The following is a 17,055-nucleotide window of genomic DNA, read 5'->3' as shown; positions in this document are numbered from 1 at the left end:
TGAGCAGGGCGAGCCGGCAGCCCGGCCCGAGAAAGGGCGCGGGACCCCGAGCAGCCGCGCGGGGAGCGCGGGGAGCGCAGGGGCGCGCGGGGCGGGCGCGGCGCGGGGCTCAGGACGCGCGCGCGCCTCGGCCTCGCCCGCGCACACGCGCCTCCCGGAGGAGAAAGAGGCGGGCGGGCGAGCGGGCGGGCGCAGAGCACCGCGCCGGCGGCTGCAGCGGGCCCGGCCGCCGCGAGGGAGGGGCGGAGGGGCGGAGGGGCGGGCGCAGGCCGGGAGGGGGCGGCGGCGCGGCGAGCGAGCTCGCGGCTCTCGGCGAGTGTGGCTGCGCGCGAGCCGGCGAGCGGGTGAGTGCGCCGGGCGGGCCCGGGAGGCGGGGGGCCGCGGGGGTGCCGAGCGCTTCGAGCCGGGGGAGGGTGGCTGGCGGGCAGGCGGGCGGCGGCGGCTTGGGCGCGGCCGGGATGCACCTTAGCGGGCGCCTCTCGTTGCAGCGCGCGGGCGGCCCGAGGCTCGGCGGCGGCGGCGGACACAGCGGCGGCGGCGGCGGACACAGCGGCGGCGGCGGCGGCGGGGCTGACACCTCCCACCATGGACAGCTTCGACTTAGCCCTGCTCCAGGAATGGGACCTCGAGTCGCTATGGTGAGTCCCGGTGCTGGCCGCTCTGGGAGCCGCGGCGGCCCCGCCTGCCCTCACCTGGGCCGGGACGCGGGGTGCCCGGCCGCCGTGGGGGTGGGGTGGTTCGGGGACACCCGCCTCGCCGACCGGCTCTTTCCAGCCTTGGCGGGCTGGATTCACGGCCGCCTCCTCGGGAATTCGTTTAGTCTCCAGTCCGTCCCCTCCCCTCGGTGCTGCCTGCGCCAGCTCGAGGGGCCGGTGGTCTGGCTGCCACAGGAGGAGCGCAGCGGTGGAGGGGAAAAGAACCGATTTTTAGGACGTGTCACTGCTGCCTGAGAGCTCACCCCTCATCTCGCAGCCCCCCTCAGCTACCTGCCTTCGGATTGTGCTGCCTCCCAGCTCCTGGAGAGCCTCAGGCTCACCCCCTGTGACCCCCCTAGAGTTGGTACCGTTACGAAGTGCCCGGAGAGGATGCTCTCCAGCCTTGCTCCCTGCCTGGCCCCTGCTTGGCGCCTGCATCCTTCCTCTGTCTGTCCTACCTTACTCCCACTCGAGATGGAAAAGTGAGCACCCGGGGCAGGAGGCCAGTGTGTCTCGGTGCCCGAATTCCAGAGGCCTTGGCCCAGGGAGACTCATTTCTCGGAGATTCACGGTTCTTTTGCACCCTTTCTTCACACATATGGCTGAACTCCTCTCAACTCCGCTCTTGTCAAGCTCAAAGCTGGCAACCTGGAATGCACTTGGGGTTCCAGTTCTTGCTATTCTCGCATTAGGGGGAACTTCAGTAGGTAAATCACAGGTAGATGCAATTTAATTCCAGTTGCGGTTGTCTGAAAAATCCCATTGGCTGCTTCAGCATCCCTCACGTTACCCTCACCCCTTAAATGTTTCCAACCAGCCCTATTCAGGTGGTAAAATTACTGCTTGTATATTCCTGGAGGAACTTGTGTTATGTTTAATATTTACGGGGATGAACATCTGCTGGAACAAGCATATTAACTGCTCTCTGTTCTGCCTCTGGTAATCGCTGATTGTGGAGCTAAGCGTTTCCCTTCTTTTTAATTCAGTAAAGAGTTCACATGTGTCTAAAACTGCGAGTGGTGTGCACATGAATATGCAATGCACAATTTTAAAGCTAAACGGCTTTATGATTTATGGCTCATACGTCGATGGTATGTGGACATGTGGATCTCCGCGGTGACTTAGCCTCAAAGTGACTTTTATTTTCCCAAAGACAGGTGTAAACAAAATGAACTAGACAGAGAGCTCGCGAATTATCGAGCAGTTTCTTATAAAAGATCCGATGGTGACTACAGCTTGCTCTGCATAATGCTAGCGCCTATAAAACACACAAGGATGGGCTCCAATGTAATAAAACTTGTATATATTACACTGGCAACTTCAAAGAGCTAGTGTAGAGAGAATATGGCACATGTTATTACTCTATAAAAGTTGCTAATTACCGTGTTGCTGCTCCCGGGGTTATTTCAGCCTTTCATTTACAGATGCCTATTATTTTGTAGGTTTACCTTTTGAAATGTTGGTCTCTGGCACCAATCCAGTGTCTTCCCAGATAACAGCCGTATTTTAAAAATTACTTTTGCTTTTTAAAATCTGGGGGCAGGCTTATAGTCAAAGGGGAGAATTTATTTATTTATTTAATTAATTTATTTATTTATGTATTTATTTATTTATTGGACACATCTTTATGCTGCTTCTTACTCACTTTCTGGTTCAAACTGAACTCCTGTATGGTTTTCTTTGTAAGTTGTGTTTTGAGATTATCAGTGGTAATGCGTAGACCTCTTTGGCAAGGGCTCAAACTGTGTCTCTAGTTCCCAGTAAACGATCTTGAGTACTGTCAAAGAATGCTTGGCGAATTGTTGTTAAATTTATATCTGCCACATCGATTTATTTATTTATTTATTTATTTATTTATTTATTTATTTATTTATTTATGAGACCAGGTCTCTCAACATAGTCTGGCCTGTCCTGAAACTTGCTCTGTAGACTGGGCTGGCCTCAGACCACATAGCTTTTACCTCTGATTCACTAGTTAGAGCACTGAAGACATTGCGCTACCACAGCTGGAAAGCATTTTTATGTTTTAAGCTGTCGTACGCTCAATCAGATTTGTTTGCAATATATAGTTTCTTGGCTTAGGAAAGCATGTTAGATTTCTTGATTACAGTAGAGTAGAACAGTTTGGTTTAAGAGAATGTTTCTTCTTTTGTGGATATAGAATTTACATTTACAAAAGGTTATCTTTAGGTAAAGTTAAGGATAAACCAAACTACTTTGGTTTACATTTCAAATATGCCAGAGATTCTCTTAGGGATGGATCAATTTTTGCATGGCACTTCTAACTCGATTTTGGGATTTATTAAAGACTTTTATGTTTACAGTTTAGTTTTGAGCTTATATATGATCAAAAATGTGTAGTCTCTCTCCCTCTTCTCCCCCCCTTTCTCAAGCTCTTGTTTGCTTTTGAAAGAAGGTATTGGTATACAAGCCTCACAGTCAAAGTTATCCTCCTACCTCAGTCTACTGAGTCGTGGTGTAACTGCCCTGTACCCCTCATGCCTGGCATACTTGATTACTTTCTGTATGTTTGATATTTTCTTTTTCTTTTTTTAAAAGAAGATTTATTTATTTATTTATTTATTTATTTATTTATTATATGTAAGTACACTGTAGCTGTCCTCAGACATGCCAAAAAAGGGCATTAGATCTCATTACAGATGGTTGTGAGCAACCATGTAGTTGCTGGGATTTGAACTCAGGACCTCTGGAAGAGCAGTCAAAGCTCTTAACCACTAAGCCATCCCTCCAGCTCTGTCTGATATTTTTATATCTGTTATCTTCTTGTATGAATTTCATCACATCTCGAAAGTAAGTGGGGGTACTTTTCATTTTACTGATAATAGGAGTTTTAAACTGCTAGGTAGCTGTGCCAAGATCAAAATGGCAGCAGATCTTTCAAGTTTAGTACTTGCTAAGTACTTGTCAGAGGTACAAGCATGACATGTCCTAGATCATTTATTGCCCAACAAGAAACTTAGCATGTAAGAACTGCTGTTGGTCTGATTTTTTTTTTTTTACAAATTCAGGATGGGCGACGATCAAGTAGCTTGTCAGAGTTTACACAGCTCGGACTTGATGAAGAATTAGCTTCAAGGTCTGCCTTTCTGAAACCAGGGCTATGCATTTCCTAGAGCCCCGCAGATGTCTTCCAGCTGATGAACAGTGGCTTTACTAGAATCACAAGGCAAGACCCTGACATCTGCAAATTAAGGTTGTGTCAAAATATTAAAAGAGAAGGTCAGAACCTTAAATGGTGTTGATTTAAGGGGAAAAAAAAGATCTGAGAACCAAACGCCATGAGTTAGGAGTGTTGCCTGTTAATTCACTTGTAAAAGGAGATATACATTTTAAATAAAGACCACTGAACAGGTTCATTCTTTCAGAAGAAAACCTACTCCTCTTTGAAGAGAGGAGGTGCAAATTAGTAGCCAGAGACTCTTATTTTGATAACGGAACAACTTTTTCTAATTGGTAGACATTGAATCCTGATCAAACAAATTGCACTTTATTAGTTTTGACTGTGGCTTTGAACCTGAGAATGCTTCTTGTACATGTGGGAGAACGAGTCTCACGGGACTATAGGCAGAGTATAACAAAAGTATGACCACTGTGATGTAATCAATTGACAGGATCCCCTGGGTCCATCTCCTTCCATACAGTCACCCCTATTCGGAAGCACCTATGCCTGTCTTTCAGGATGGGTCTTTCTGGCAGGACCAGGGCTCCAGTTCATTTCAGCTATCCCTTAAAATAGAGATGGATGTCCCTAAGAAACATTGTTACGCTTCCCTTCCCTAAGAAACATTGTAATTCTACTTTGTTTCCACTGTGAAGTCAGAGATGCAAGGAAGGGGCTCTTTCTGCACATGCCCTGGCAGCTTCTGCAGACCTGAGTCCTAAGCAGAGGCAGTTATCCCAGAGAGCAACGTCTCTCCCTTCTGTTCCCTTCTGTTCTTTCTCTGGGGGTTCACTCATTTTGGCTCAGCTGCTACAACATCAGTCTCTAAAGTGATGGTCATCCCTCCTGACAGACCCACTGTTGCTTTTGTTTATTCGGTTCAGGCGTTGTCTTTATTGGTCGTCTGTAAAATAACGCCTTGTGGTGGCTGCTGTGGTGGGGCAGGAGCACATGGATTATGTGTTCCTCGTCTAGTTTTAAAGTTGGATGGGAATGTAAATACAAAAGGATGTTTTCTGCTGTAGAGAGTCAGACTAGACACTTGGGATTAGGGTGAGTGGTAGACGGGCAATTTTTCTTTATTATTATTATTATTATTATTATACTTATTTTAAAAAAGGTTTCTATAGAGAAGGTGGCCTTTGAATTAAGCTTTGGGAGATGAGCTGGCTTTTAAAGATGGTGGAGGAAACTGGAATAGGGGCATCTTGAGGAAAGGCTTTTTGTTTTTGTTTTGGCATCTCTAGTGGTGCTTTTTATTGACCACAGTGAAATTACCTGTATTATGTATCTTAAACACACAGCCTGATCATCATTAGATGGTTTGTCAAATGAGAAAAGTTTTCCAAAACCAACTAAAATTTACCCTTCTATTCGCTGAATGAAAAACACCTTTTTATTCCTGGGGAGAAAGCCAATCAAGATGGAATAATATGTAATAATAATGATTGCTTATTACTCACTCTGACCCCGTCTCCCCCAGACTTCACATAAGCCAGAATCCCTACATTTCTGTTCACACCGGCACTGTTCACACCTCAGGTCTCACCCTTTGGAGTTGTAACCCCTGGGGCAAGAAAGACAACTCAGTGGTTAAGAGTGTTTATTGCTTTTTCGACTGACATAAGTTTGGTTCTCAGCATCCACAGGAGGCAGCTTATATCCACTTAGAATTCCATCTCTGGAGGACTCCAGTCCTCTCTTCTGGTCCCCATGGGCATTTGCAGCATCCATCCATCCCCATGGGCATATCCATATACATAACAATAAAAATTCTAAAGGGAAAGGGGATAGTAACACAGGAATGTTTCAAACTGTAACAGATGGGGTTTCCTATTCATCAATGTTCATGTGGTTCCTGTACTGGACAGTCCTCATGGGCTTAAATGGTTTGGACTGAGACTCAGTTGACACACATTTAACACTGCTACCCAGTATGCCTGTGACATGAGTACACATGACCGGAAACACAAGTGTCAGGCGATACCTGGTGTGGTGTACATGATGCATTCAGTTATCTTCTGTATCCGATTTCATACTTTCCGTATAAAAATTTTCCCAGTCATGGGTTAAAGCCCCTGCCCCAAAGATGCAAAGGGGAGACTGTTTAGGAGTTTGGAGTGCTGTGGGTTGCTCTGATGTTTTCTGTATTCTGATGTTAATTCTGCTTCCTCAAGAAGGGCTGCCCCTCCCCCAGCAGTGGATCATGTCTTCAGGTGATCTCATGTGATCCCTTTCCCCCATTTTAACTGGTCAAATAAAGGCTTAAGCCTGTGATTGGGCAGTGGAAGGAAGAGGTGGGACAGGAGGGTTTTGAGATTGGGGGAGGTGAGGAAGGAAACAGAAAGGAGAGGAGGAAGCAAAGATGGAACAGAACCACGTGGCCAGGAGCACTAGTAGCAATGCTAGATCTGCCCAATCTGGGCATACAACTTATAAATATAATAACTAGATTGTGTGCTTTCTATAGGGCTTATTGGGTTGGAAATTACTACAATATTAGAGAATGTCTATGCATAAAAATCTGAAATACAAAGCAGATACTGCCCACTTGAGGAGGCCCGGGCACATCCTGTTGAGAGAGTAAAATATTCATGGCTTCGAGGCACTGAAATGGATTCAAAGGAAGTAGAATTTCGGGAGGAGGAAATAAAAGGGAAGAGAATCCATGTGGAAACTCAAGTAGACATGGAGGGAACAAAGCGAGGTGCCTATTTGAACATAAGGTTATTAGCTAGGGCAGGATGAGGAAGGACTGCGTTTCTGCCAGTCTGCTGGGGAGTGGCAGCATCCTAACCTGCTGAAGGATACTTCTGGAGGATCAAGCAATGCTCTTAAATTTTTCAAGTCAGTCACCCCAGACATGCCCAGGAGGGGCTTTCACAAGCCCCAGGATTTCCAGGCTTTTCATGTCAGGAGCCTCCAGAACCAGTTCCAGGGCCTTTTCTTCCATCATCATCAGCCTTCTCTCCGTCTCTTTTCTCTCCTGTTGTCAAAATGGCCCACGAGGCATGACTGGAGGGCTGAGCGCACGCATTCTGAGTTTCCGGGAGGTGTTTCTCCGAGAGCAGCTTTGGTAAACTACCTACACTCTCATAGGCTGAAAGTGATGGCATAGTCTTTGGAGGAGGCTTTCATTGGTTGAAAGTGTCTGCACGCGCCTGCCCTAAGCGGGAGGAAAGGCTCTTTCTTAACAGGCTCTAGGATTTTTTTTTTTTGACAGTCCTTTCTTTCAAATGTGTGTAGTGTGGAGGAAGCTGGAGGGAACACATGCATGGACCCTCCTGTTTGGTGCGAGGCAGCCACGGGGACCCACATGTGGCACGTGTTGAGGAGAGTTGGGTAGGCTAGCTGGTTCAAGATGTGGAAGTTGAGGGGTACTGGCGTGGGAGACAAGGATGTGGGGATAAAGGGAAGGATGCCTGTTGGAAGTCTTTGGGTTTTAATCCGGTCCCTTTTGGTGACAATGAAGACGCTATTACGTGTGCAGAAATGGTTCCTTCCTGTGTTCCAGATTCTCTTTTGTGGAATGTAGGAGGGTTATAAAATGCTAAGAATCTATTTTGGGAGAATGTCCCTGTGAGCCAGAACGTCTAATCAATGACACTGCAGATTAGCAACTCAACAGGCCCTTCCACTTAACATAGGTTAAAATAGCAGTCAAGTTAAGCAACAGATCAATTTCTCAACATGAAGTACTAGATTATTTTGTGCGTAAATGGGATTTCAAGATTTGAAATAGATTTGTCTGAGTTCTCCTAGTTTGAGGGAAGAAAGCCTGGGTGGCAAAATCAAGGCCATAAAAGAACGTATTAGTACCATTTGATACGAAATAATGTTTCCTTGTTTTATTCTCAAGCAAAAATCTGTAAAACTTACTTTCAACTTTGGCTGTTCCTTTTTGTCTGGAAATGTACTTGGAGATTTTGAATTCAGTTGGCTTCAACCTTGTTTTTTGTTGGGCTCTGAACAGCTCAGTCTCCCCCCACCCCCCAGTCTGTCTTGGCTTAATCACTTAAAAGCAGCGATGGTGTTTGTTCTGCCTGCCCTGCTTCATAAGGTTGTGATGTTCTGTAATAAATGCATCAGATACTCTGTGAGAGCCAAATGTGATACTTTTATACCCTTTGCTTCTCTAAAATGTCTTTTTAAAAAAAAAATAAACAAAGGAGCTTATTGAAAGATTATATGGGGTCTGCTTCATATATATATATATATATGTATATATGTATATATATGTGTGTGTATGTGTGTGTGTGTGACACACAGTTCTTGACATTGCAACCCAGGGACACACTTGAGTGAGACTAGTTTTTCTCAGTTGTGTGTCATAGTGCAATAGATAAATGTGGTTGTACTCGCTACTTATTTAGACATACGAAACATTGCATGATCTCCCATGTTTCACCAAGAATGTATTGTATTACTAGCCATTACATCAAATGACTTCATTTGGCACCATGGGTCCCATTACATTGTGGCTAATCGCAATTTATATTTCCCAGAAACAAAATAGTTATGTCAGACTATGGAGATACCACACCACCTAAGAAGTGAAATGAGTTTTAATCTCAAACCACTAATACTTGGGATAAGATAGGGAGCCTTGAGTGTATGAAGGTGGTACATATACTGGGTGGGTGGATATGGGTAGGGATTGTCTGTGGGGCAGGGTACTGTGAGACCATTTATCAGTGATGTAACTGAAGCCATGTCAAAACATGGTGACCTAGATAAGTGGACCAGCACTAATGGGCTATCCCCGAGACCCTGTGCTGATAGGTTTTTATCAAATTGACACTAGAGTCACTTGAAGGAAGGAACTTGAATTAGAGAAAATTCTTTCATCAGACTGGCCTGCAGGCTTCTCTGGGTAGCATTTTCTTGACCAATGACTGATGTGGGAATTACCAGCCCATTTTGGGTACTGCCACCCCTGGTGTGTATTAAGATCAAGAAAGCAGGCTGAGCAAGCTGTGGAGAGCAAGCCAGTAAGCAGCATCCCTTTATAGTCTCTGCTTCAGCTCTTGCTTCCAGATTCCTGTCTCTAGCTTTCTGCCTAGGCTTCCCTTCATGATGGGCTTGTAAGCCAAATTAACTCTTCCCTCCCCAAGTTGTTCTGGTTCTGGTATTTATAACAGTAACAGGCAAACTAGGGTAGACAGGCTCCTTTCAGCTGCTACAATAAGAGCCCACTCCCATTACTGGGAAGCAGGGAGCTTGCTGAAGGCATTAATTGTAGTCCCTTGGGTATCTTCCCACTGCGGTTTTTCTACTCACCTGTGGAGAGAGCCTGGGAGGGGACTTAAACTTCTTCATAGAATTTCTCCCCAGGAGGCGCATTGTTAGTGGAGGTAAACAAAGATGACTGTATTTGGAGACCACAGGAATATATCTACTCACAGTTTTGTGCTTACCTTGATGCTGAAAATAATTTTATTTTTGCTTTTTTTATGAGCAGGAAATTAGTTTTCAGACACTGCCCCCCCCCCCAGGGTTGTAATTCGAGCCTGTTAGTCTTAGTTAAATTTTTCTTGTCATACCTGGGCTGTTTACCTCAGCTAGGAAGTGACAGAACAGATTTCCTGACAGTGTTCATTGAAATGCTAATTAGCTCCCTGACAGGTAGACTGGGGAAAAGAAAAAAAAAACTTCCTGTATTAGATCAGCCCCAATTTTGGGAAGTAATCTGTTTTTGTTTTTACATTGGGAAAATATGTTTTTATTTTTGTTTGTTTGTTTTGTTTTTTGTTTTGTTTTCTGTAGAAGGTATTTAGAGGATTAAGGACCAAGGAAAGCTATTCTGAGAGTAGAGGTCAGTGTACTTAATGCACCAGGGAACATCTGAACTTTAATGGGTATCCCAATAGCCCAGGGATCTTGTTAAAATATAGATTTTAATTTAATAAGACCAAGGTGGGGCCATGGGCTTACATTTCTGATAGGTTCCTGAGTTAATAACACATCCTCCCAGAACAGACACTGACTTGTAAGGACAGAAATCACAGAAAAGATGCTCTCTCAGAAGGCTTTCTATTTTCTATTTCTATTATTCTCTTTGCTGTTCAGGGGAGACTTGTATAAGAACACTGTTTCCTAGTGCTGGGAGGTTACATTTAGAGACAGCCTTTATTTTATTGCTGTGTCCTTTTTAAATACCATGCGGATGAAGGAGGAGGTGGTTACTTGTATTCTAACAGGGCTGACTGGTGAAATAGACAAAACCGAGTAAACACACTTTGTAATAAATAGGCCAATCACTCTTTGTAGCTGTTAGGTACTTGTCGGTTCTCCTCGGTCAGCTGTTGCTGCTGCATCTGAAGGGGACTCTGGGAGTGCCAAGATGATCCTAAGACCTTCTGGATCTGTCGGGACTCTAAAGCAGACTCAACAGCTGCCCAGAATGAAGACCAAATGTCCCCGTTCTTCTCAGCCATGCTGCTTTTGGGAGGAAAAGGGATGCAGGTCAGAGTTTAGGGGGTGACTGCAGTTTATAGAATAATTGATCTACCTGGTACCCCTAGTCCCAAATTACAGCTTTCCTAGTGCCCTAGGAGAAGCCTCAACTCAAGCTCTATGAAGAGAAGGGTTTTGGATCCTTCAGACTGGCTTTCTATCCATGAGAGCAGATATGCTCCACTCTGCCATTAGCAGAGACCCACGGATCGGTTAGGTGGAGAAACTTCACCACAGTTTCCCTGACTAACCCAACCCTGTGTAAACAGAAAAATAAGTGTACTCGGGGCTAACAAAATGCAACGTAGCTAACATTGTACATTCTGTGTGATATGTGAGAAGGTCGTTGGTTTATTGTCCTCGTACATGTGGACACACACTTCCATTCTCTGGGACTTAAACAACTTAATGTTTAGGATTTGGAAAAGAAAAAGGACTTTTCAGGAATATCGGGGCAGATAGAAATCCGTGGCCTTCCCCGAGGCATGGCAGCCAGTGAAGGTGGTGCTTGCAGAAAGATGCGTTCACAGTGTCATTAGCGCCTTGGATCTTATTTGTGTTCTTGTGGCCATGATACAATCTTGTGTGTCACGGATTGCTGCTACCTGACTAATGGTTACTATGTCTTGAGCTTGCAGCATTTTTTCCTTCTTCCTCTTCCTCTTCTTCCTCCTCCTCTCCTTCAATTTATTTATTCATTTTATGTATATGAGTACACTGTAGTTGTCTTCAGACACACCAGAAGAGGGCACTGGATCCCATTACAGATGGTTGTGAGCCACCATGTGGTTGCTGGGAATTGGACTCAGGACCTCTGTAAGAGCAGTCAGTGCTCTTAAATACCGAGCCATCGCTCCAGCCATTATTTTCTTCTAATTTACCTTGTTTTCTATTTTGTGGAAGAGGAAGAGGAGACTAGTTTGCACAAACTAGATACATGGTAAGGGGAGCAAGCATGTAGTTACTGATCTGGCTTGTGTTTGCATCATCAAATTAATGCATTCACTTTCTTTTTATTAATTAAAAAATTATATTATTTATTTAATGTATATGAGTGCACTGTAGCTGTCTTCAGACAGACCAGAAGAGGGCATCAGATCCCATTACAGATGGTTGTGAGCTACCTTGTGGTTGCTGGGAATTGAACTCAGGACCTCTGGAAAAGCAGTCAGTGCTCTTAACCACTGAGCCATCTCTACAGCCCTCATATATTTACTTTCAAGTTGTAGAAAACAGTATTAACTAGCTAACCATATGTAAAAGTTGGTCATATAGACAGTCCCCATTATAATTAGATAAAAGACTCAGAGCTTTGTTCGATTGGGTCAAGAGATCTTAAGAAAAATAAGCATCCAGCAAGCAGTTGGGTGCTGAGCTTAAGTGGCACTGGAGAGGCAGCTGGTTCAGAACTCTTGCTTTGGTGCATCAGCCTAGCTTGCTTTTCTTTCACTGCCATGTCCCATGGGATGGAGTCTGCCTTTGTCATTTCTTGGAACTTGGGCTGTGCAAAATGTGGGTGGAGCTTGAAGACTTGAACTCAGCCAGAGATGCAGGTACCCCGGTAGTGCCAGCTCTGCAGTTACCTACAGAGAGGCCGTGTGTTCTGCACGCAGTGAGTAGACAGATCTCGAAAAGCTTCATTCCCTCCCCCCTCTTCACTACACTACCCCCAGATGCTGAAGCTTTGGTTCTGCCACTTTCTGAAATGCCCCTCTCCTGCTTGACTCCCAAGTAGAAACAGGGACTCACGTGAAGGGAGGACTTGGCAGTGCAGACCCTCTTAAGGGAATATGAGTGTTAGGGAAGGACTCCACCATCCACTGAGATGGCCCACTCTGCCATTCAGCCATCCTTGAATGCCTTTTCCCTCAGGTTAAAAGTTTACCTCTATAGTCCTGGCCCTGTAACCTGGTTGTAGCCTGGGGCCCATCTGTGCTTCCTGGGCCCTGCTTATAATGGTACAGGTAAAGTTAGTGGGCCTCCACTTAGGATTCCAGTTCCCAGCCGCCCTAAGCCTGCTGAGTCCTTCCCAGAAGCATGACTTTGACCCATGAGGTCAGGTCATTCTTGTGGCACAAGGACTGCCTGTTCTGTCTGTCTGTCCAACCGTCTGTCTGACTGAGTGACTGACTGACTAACTGACTGACCGAGTAACTGACTATCTGTCCTTGGAGATAATTTCTCCTCCAAAGCATGGTGCAGCTTTTTCTTGGATGATGTCTTTTCCTCCCTTTTTAATAAGTAGAATTTGGTCCTTTGGCATGACCAGAATATGTTTTTATCTGGGAAAGCTGGTGAATTTTATTGACTACCCTGTTATCACTTTATCTTAATTTAAAACTCTAACATTGAGTAACAAGTTCCAAGTGCATATAGAAAATTTTTGGAGAGGCATTTGGGTTACCTCTGGGGGATGGGTAAGAGCACTGTATAACAACACGTGTTTGAAGAGGCCATGATGAAATCTATTGCTTTGTATTCTAACCCAAAGTCATGGGGGAGTGTCCAAATATATTTATAGTATGAGATGGAACCTAACATTTTAGTTTCTAATATTTAGATAGATAATTAGTTATATAAATTAATTTATATTATCTTCCATACTTCTATCCCCCAGCAAGATGAAAGTAATATTTTAGAACCCTAAAATACTATACACAATAATGCAGCACAGTATGTGTGCTATCTGGGCGGCTCTTAGCTGCTCTCTGTAGTTTTCTTTCTCTGGATATGTAGGGTTCTGGATTGAGAGAGCAGCCACTGGCTAAGTGTGACTAGACCTTATTTCTAACCCATAATGTGTGTATGCTTTGGCCTGCTACAGACCTTTCCAATACTCGTTTGTATGGGTTTTTTACCTGTCGGCATCTCAGGATGTTTGGGAGTGGTACCATTTAGGGATGAGTGACAACTCATGGCTCTTAAAGGGGAGGATGGAGATCAGGAGGAGTGAGGGAGTGATGGTGAGAAGGAGTAATGAGGGGAGGATGGTGAGAAGGAGGAATGAGGGAGTGATGGTGAGCAGAAGGAGTGAGGGGAGGATGGTGAGCAGGAGGAGTAAGGGGAGGATGGTGAGCAGGAGGAGTGAGGGAAGGATGGTGAGCAGGAGGAGTGAGGGGAGGGTGGAGATCAGGAATGAGGGGAGGATGGTGAGCAGGAGGAGTGAGGGGAGGATGGTGAGCAGGAGGAGTGAGGGGAGGATGGTGAGCAGGAGGAGTGAGGGGAGGGTGGAGATCAGGAATGAGGGGAGGATGGTGAGCAGGAGGAGTAAGGGGAGGATGGTGAGCAGGAGGAGTGAGGGAAGGATGGTGAGCAGGAGGAGTGAGGGGAGGGTGGAGATCAGGAATGAGGGGAGGATGGTGAGCAGGAGGAGTGAGGGGAGGATGGTGAGCAGGAGGAGTGAGGGGAGGATGGTGAGCAGGAGGAGTAAGGGGAGGATGGTGAGCAGGAGGAGTGAGGGAAGGATGGTGAGCAGGAGTGAGGGAAGGATGGTGAGCAGGAGGAGTGAGGGGAGGGTGGAGATCAGGAGTGAGGGGAGGATGGGGATAAGGAGGAGTGAGGGGAGGATGAGGAGCAGGCCTGGGGTATTTGGGACAGGGAGGGGGCAGCAGTCTATAATCGAGGAGGATGAGAAAGCTGGATAATGGAGGGGCAGAGGAACTTAGGTCCAAGGTCAAATGCTCTCATCCAATTGTCTGCTGTGACACCTGAGTGTGATAGTTTCTGGGTGAAGAGTGGGGTGGATCTGGTGAGATGGAGCTGCGAATGTCTCATTTTTTGAGGGAAAAGGAAACCCTTTCTTAGAGAAGGATGGAAGGGTCTAGGTATAGGTCACAGCCTTTGGCAGTGGAGGATTCTCGTTCCTCCTTTTCTGGATCTCTCTCTTCCCCTCCTCCCTTTCCTGCCAGGAAAGGGAGCTTCTAAAAGCAGTCCCGGAGCTGTGTATGGAATGCACCCTGTGAAAGGTAACAGATAGGTATTCCATAGTTATTATTAGTGACTTAATGAAAGTCTGTAGAAGCGACTTCTGCATAAATCTCTGTCACACGTTCCGTGATTTAATTAGAGTGTTTTGAAGGTAATTTTGATTCAGAAGTAATTGGGTAAGGCTAAGTCACCAGAAAAATTAGTGAACTCGTCTAATTAGGGAGACTTTAAAATGGATTTTTTAAGAATTATTTTCAAACTTAAAAACGCAGCCAGGAGTCTCAGAATATTATCCTGACTGACACGTCGTAGAAGAATCCCTTTGAAGGGGTGGTGGGCTTCCCGGCCTTTGAGTGGTTTTGAGGCTCTTACTGATGAGGAGGAGCCATGAGTCCTTGTTTCATGTTGTTTCATGAGTGTTTCATATTATTTCATAACCTGTAAAGTAGGTTCTGTTCTTTCTTGTTCTGTAGAGAAACAAAGGAAGGTAGCACATTACACAGAACCCATAGCCAAGGTGGCAGAGTTGGGACATCTACTCGGGAGTATATATATGTAGTCACTATCCTATAAAGTGCTCCACTTAATGACAGCCATCAAGTGTGAATTCCTCATCGGCCATAAGATATTAGTGAGATTTATACATGTGCATGTCAGACATCGATTTTTATCTATCCCTCGTAGACACACAGGTCTCCACCAGGCACGGGGAGGTCTATGTGTGTGAATCCTGAGATTTTTATATATGTTAGAACTCTGAATAACGTAATAGGTATACCGGGTGCAAATATTGTGGGCCGGAGGGATTCTAATTAACAGGTTTCCTGTACACGAGTCCGCTGCAGGTCATTATCATTTTGGATTCCATTTTTTTTGTCCATATTTACCATGTGTAAAACACACTGTCTATATATTTTCTCTTAATTATTTGTATGCCCATAAAACCACTAATTTGACAAGTTTTATGGTTGAAGAAAATGGCAACAACTGTTTGCCACAGCTGGCCACACGGATTGTCATACCTAAATGTGACTCTATTAATAAGAAGCGCAGCAATAAAACTAGCAATGCCATCCCGGGAAAGCCACCTGAAGTCTGCACGAGGTGTTGTTAAAGGTAGCTTGTGTTGTAGTTTCTTCTGTCCGCAGTCTGCCTGTCTCTCCCTGTGGGACTGAACCTATACAAACGGGCTGCTTTGGTGACAGAGGAGAGTAAACAGGCTTAAGCTCCTGTCACGAGATAGTTTGGTAAAGTAAAATTAATAGATTCTTGGCGTAACGGACCATGACAAATTGAGACATATGTCAGAAATAGCCATAGATGCTTTCTTTGAAGATGTCTCTCTGAGAACAAGACTAATACAATTTTGAGGAAGATTAAAAAAAAAATCCACTTGGCAGGCAAAATCAGAGAGGCACCATTTGGAAATTGGAAAGGCCAGGATTTTAGAGCCAGCAGGGCTCAGATTCTGACAGGCCTTTGACTAGCTGTGTCTTTTTCAGTCCCATAGCCCCCATGGGAGCCTCTGTTTCTTTGCCCTGCCCCTCACTTGCTACAATGTTTAAATGAGATTATGTTTTAGTTGGACACACAGTAGGTTTCTCCAAGAATGGTAAACTTAATTATTCTCTAGTTGGACTAACTGCTACATCTGTTCTGTTGCCTAAAAGATACTTAGGGGTGTGGTGTGAGTCATCATCAGTTTCTTCCACTGAGAGGCAGGTTTTCTTCCCATCGCTAAAATGTCGCCGTCAGGTGAGAATGCCTCAGTAAACGCCCACAGATGTCAGTGGCTGAGGTGTAGTTATGTGAGGATCAGCTCTGCTGGCAGGTGTATCTATCTTCCTTTGGGACATACCATCCTGTTGGAAGAAGGGGAAAGGGAGCTTTGTCAGACAGTGGCACATGACACCCTGCTCACATCTCCGTTTAGCCCGAGGCGTCTTATGGAGATTTATGACACTACACTCTGGACTCATAATAGCTCCTGCACCCACCATAGCAGCAGGTGGATGGCCTGGGCCATGGTGTCCTCTTCAGGATAGAGCATGGCAAGAGCAAGCCTCCAGTCAGCTTTGCATTACTATTGATTAGTATTTTTAAATTAACTAAATATTTAAAAGAGCGCTCGTGTGGTATGTTTTATGCTGTAAAATATCGTTACATTTTGGTCATGATTCTATTTTTACTGAAGTTTATTATATCTTTGAATATTCATGGAAGAAAGAGGGAGTGCTTGAAATACACACACACACACACACACACACACACACACACACACAAACCCTACCAGACTACCACCACCACCACTGCTACCACCACCATCACCAACAAAACAAAGGAAGTGTTTCTATCCAAATAGGGAAAGGTTTCTTGAGAGGCTAAAATGTTAGGGGAATTATTTTTGTTTATAGATATATGGTTATGTAGTATTTCATATTTAAGCAATTTCTTTCACCTTATAGCGATTCATACCATATATTCAGTTATGTCCCTATTCCTAAATTAATAAGCTAATTCTACATGTCACAGTAAAACTAAAATTAATTTTTGAACAAGAGGTCAGATAAACATGTTTGCTGGGAGGGAATCAGTTGGTTTAGAGAAAAATGATGTTTATTGCTTCTTTTTGGTTGAGCTGTGTTCCTTGACCGTGGCTTTGGCCTTTGCGGATCTTGAAGCATCAAGAGAAGCAGCGTGAGCCCCTAGGAAAAAGAGAAGCACTGAGCAGGAGAGCGCTTGTTATGGCCACCAGGTAGAGGGGGTCACCTGGGACTTAGGGGCGGAGCCTCTGTG

The 17,055-nt window shown here is 45.1% G+C and overlaps 1 protein-coding gene across 2 annotated transcripts in view; it reads left to right on the top strand.

The window, feature by feature from the left end:
• Nucleotides 1-555: 555 nt before the first annotated feature.
• Nucleotides 556-17,055, top strand: part of AFF3 (ALF transcription elongation factor 3) — a gene marked incomplete at both ends in the record, with an annotated part of 424,260 nt that continues 407,760 nt past the window's right edge. Inside the window, one exon of one of the 2 annotated variants that reach the window (XM_080916707.1) lies at nt 556-638. In XM_080916707.1, the coding sequence (XP_080772833.1) occupies nt 586-638 (53 nt within the window). The remainder of the gene's footprint in view (nt 639-17,055) is intronic. The other variant, XM_080916706.1, reaches the window with a different exon arrangement.

Source organism: Micromys minutus (assembly GCF_963924665.1).
Source record: "Micromys minutus genome assembly, chromosome: 5".
Taxonomy (NCBI): Eukaryota; Metazoa; Chordata; class Mammalia; order Rodentia; family Muridae; genus Micromys; species Micromys minutus.
The sequence above is the reverse complement of the archived record's forward strand: the minus strand, read 5'-3'. Positions and strand labels throughout refer to the sequence as shown.